Below are 3,548 nucleotides of genomic sequence, written 5' to 3' on the forward strand. Positions count from 1 at the left end.
CTTTTTTTTTGAGTTGTAGTGTTTAATTAATTTCATGTTGAAATCATAAATATATATAAATTCGAAAACTCTTGAATTGTAGTTATTAATTAGTTTATAGTTAAAAAGACATTTGAGTTTTATTGGAAGTTTAAAATGAATATGGTGCAAGGAAAATGATATATATATATATATATATATATATATATATATATATATATATATATATATATATATATATATATATATATATATATAAAAGTAATGAATTGCATATTGTTACATACATGAGTAGTTAACCCAAAACGGTTTGAATTACTTACATGTGAACTTTTGAACTTAATTACTATTTACTTAGTGGCGTTGTCCTCAATTCTATAAACGTTTAATTAATATAGCGAATAAATTACTATTCTCACAAAAATAAATAAATAAATAAATAAATAAAAATAAAAAGAAAAGGGGGATGAGAAAAATGAAAATCTGAGGCATAAGTTCTTTAATTTTAACATGTTTTTGTTGTACGTATATATATGTGTTAATAATGCTTTTAGTAGGTGGTACATGATCCGTTTACACTTTGTTTTTTATTTGGTCAAAAAGGGCTCAGCTAAGTTGGATCCATCAACCAAAACTTGAACAATCTTGATTTGATCGTTTTCTAATATCTTCTTCTCTCCTGCTTCTTTCAACATTTCTACATCTTTTGCTTTTCCCCAGAGTACGACATACAAACCAATTATGATTCCAAATGCACCTATCACACTAAAGTGCGAAAATGCAAGTTTAGTTGGTAGAAAAAAAAAATAATCAAAACTTGTTAGATATGATATAATTTACAGTAGGATCATGTTTAAATATAGATAATAGTGATCCGCCTAGCCCCATGAGGATCCGCCAGTAGATGTAACTAAAAAAAAGTAGAAAAACGATTTTGCAAGAAACAAAATTGTAAAAACAATATAAAAAAGTTGTAAAAAAGAGGTAAGAGAATTTGTAAAAAGGTAATTAAAAAAAAACTTTAACAAATGTAAAAACAATATATGTGTCAAATGTAGCATCAAATAAGTTAGCATTTAGCAATGTGTTTATGTTGCTATATATAATCATAACTAAATTAAAATTGGTATATTTTTTTTCTAAAGAGACGTTGATAATATTAATTAACGTGTCACAAAAGCATGTTTTTTTTCCTGAAGAAAAATAATGTAGCAATAATTTAAAAAAAATCTCATTCAACTTGCCTTCCAACGTATATCTGTTCTTGTAAAAATATAGAAGCGAAAACAGTGACAATGATTGTGTTTAAAGGATTGAACATTGCTGAAAATACTGGACCCCTCCTTTCGATAACCCATGCTTGTGCAAATATGGAAATCCCGGAACCAACAATACCCTAATTATCATTTATAACCGTTACAAATATAGTTTAATCTTAACAATTCACACACAAAAAAAGAAACAAGTTATTTTAATTTATATTAAAATATCCTTCTACTTAATCTTTCTATCCATACTTATACCACTTTTAGATGATGACAAGTGTAAAAAAAACTATTAATTTTATTAAATATGATAAGCGTCACAATCATAAGCATGTAGGAAGATGGTAGGAAAAAAGAAGTAGAAGGATATTTAATTCCTCTTATATTAATAATTACCGCATATAAACAAGTTCCAAGTTGAAAATACGATTTGATTTTCCAAGCCTCCAAGCATGGATCTGTAAACAATGTAACAATTCCACATTGCATCGTTCCAATAAAACACATCCAAGCTGATAAAGATAAGTGGTCAGGGTAGTTTCTAGTGACCGGTACCTATTTATATGTAAATGTATATATAAATGATATGGTAAGTAATAGCATGTAAAATCACATAAATCTTAAGTTTGTTATATTTTTACAAAATAAATTTGGTTTGTTGGCAACTTGAAGGCAATTTAAATAGTTTGTTTCATAAAATCAGTAATAACCTTTTACAAATTTCAAATCAATGTATAATTTTTAATTTTTAATTTTTTTTTTGGCATGACATTTATTTCATTATATATGTTAGATATATATACCAACCTGAATTATCAACCAAAATGACCAGCAACAACAGCCAACAAAGAGACATAAACAACCCACAAGCCAAAGATTATCTCTTCCAATTGGATTTACCAAAAGTGAATTTGATGGAGGCAACTGTTCATTTAGAAGCTTGGGGCCTTTGATGAGTGACATTGTAATTGCACCAGTGACACACACAACTGTCCCTAATATTTTGGCAATGGTTCTGAAGCTTCTAATATCGATTGGCTCAAATCTAAAATGAAAATAAAATAACTTAATGTGTGACTTAATTTGTATATTAATTTAGTTATATACCCAACAATGGATGCTGCAACAAAGGTGATGGCTGGAATAATATTAGCCAAAGCACTTGCTGCTGATGATGAAGCCAAGTACATGCCTTCATATTGAATCATTTGGTTGCCTGTTACTCTGCAACAAAGAATACAAGTATTTTTGAACAAAAATAATACATAATTAATTATTATATGGTTAAAATAATTTGTAGCAACTTATGGGTTTGGCTCCTTTTATATTAAAAAAACGTCTAACAAAAGAATAATTTACCCGATTAAGGCTGCAATGAAGATCAAGGAGAAACTCTTCCATCCCATAGAACTATTCTTTGTTTTGGTCCTACGATACATGAACAAGTATCAAAATTTGAAATCTTGCTATATGATAAACTATGAGATGGTTTAGATATATAGGTGGGGTTTACATATATTTCATAAAACTAACAAAAAAGAAAATTATATTTTGAGAAGAAGTTTATAAATGATGGAGCAATTAAGATTATGTTAGAAACTACCTAAAAAAGTAAGCAATAGGAGTGATGAACAAAGTTCCGAAAGCTTGTCTATAGAAAACAAAAACTCTTGGGCTCAATCCTTGCAAGAGAGAAGCTCTCGCAGATACTGACAATGTTGCATATGTAAACTGCAACACCAACATAACTGTCACTGGCTTGTAATACTCTATCCACCCCATTGAAGCTTATTGAGCTTGTAAAGTTGGCTTGTTACTCCACAATATGAAACTTTGGTGTCTACTAAGGACCCTTTAAATACTCACAATTACAAAGAGGTGATATGGTATTTGACACTTGGGTACCTATTCTCTAACCTTTTGCAATTTTAGTCCCTGATTGACCTTCCGTGTGGGCTTTACGACGGATTGACTGAGATGAAAATGTTTAACATTTTTTTTCCGAGTCCATACTAGTTTTGAATACCAAAAAATTCTTGATTTAAAATACAAAAGTTTGATGAAGACTACATCTTCTTGCCATCAAATCAGGATTTAGTGTTGGGAAATGTAACAAACATGTTCATATTTGAATATAGAAAAAGTGAAAAAAGATGTTAAAATATAATAAAAATGTAAAGGCATTTGAAAAGTTATACCATTAGTTTTAAAAATGGCAAATCGCATATTTGTTTAAACAAAAGGAAAATTGGGTATAATCATATGTTTTATGGGACCCTAGTAAGTAGTATCCGGATAGATGTT

At 28.7% G+C, this 3,548-nt stretch overlaps 1 protein-coding gene across 2 annotated transcripts; it reads right to left on the bottom strand.

Annotated features, from left to right (window-relative positions):
- Positions 1 to 446: 446 nt before the first annotated feature.
- Positions 447 to 3,089, bottom strand: LOC145117542 (WAT1-related protein At4g30420-like). Of its 2 annotated transcripts, XM_079053833.1 has the most exons (7): positions 2,848 to 3,087; positions 2,604 to 2,672; positions 2,352 to 2,468; positions 2,052 to 2,289; positions 1,641 to 1,799; positions 1,224 to 1,375; positions 447 to 744 (listed from the first exon to the last, which is right to left on the bottom strand). In XM_079053833.1, the coding sequence occupies exons 1-7, from the start codon at positions 3,024 to 3,026 to the stop codon at positions 567 to 569; spliced, it is 1,092 nt and encodes a 363-aa protein (XP_078909959.1). In that variant the 5' UTR covers positions 3,027 to 3,087; the 3' UTR covers positions 447 to 566. The 2 variants fall into 2 exon arrangements, with proteins under 2 accessions (XP_078909959.1, XP_078909960.1); XM_079053834.1 differs by lacking the exon at positions 1,224 to 1,375 and having other exon boundaries at positions 2,848 to 3,089.
- Between the last annotated feature and the right edge of the window lie 459 nt (positions 3,090 to 3,548).

This window comes from Lactuca virosa, chromosome 5 (genome assembly GCF_052849685.1).
Source record: "Lactuca virosa cultivar CGN04683 chromosome 5, Lactuca_virosa_CGN04683_v6, whole genome shotgun sequence".
Lineage (NCBI taxonomy): Eukaryota > Viridiplantae > Streptophyta > Magnoliopsida > Asterales > Asteraceae > Lactuca > Lactuca virosa.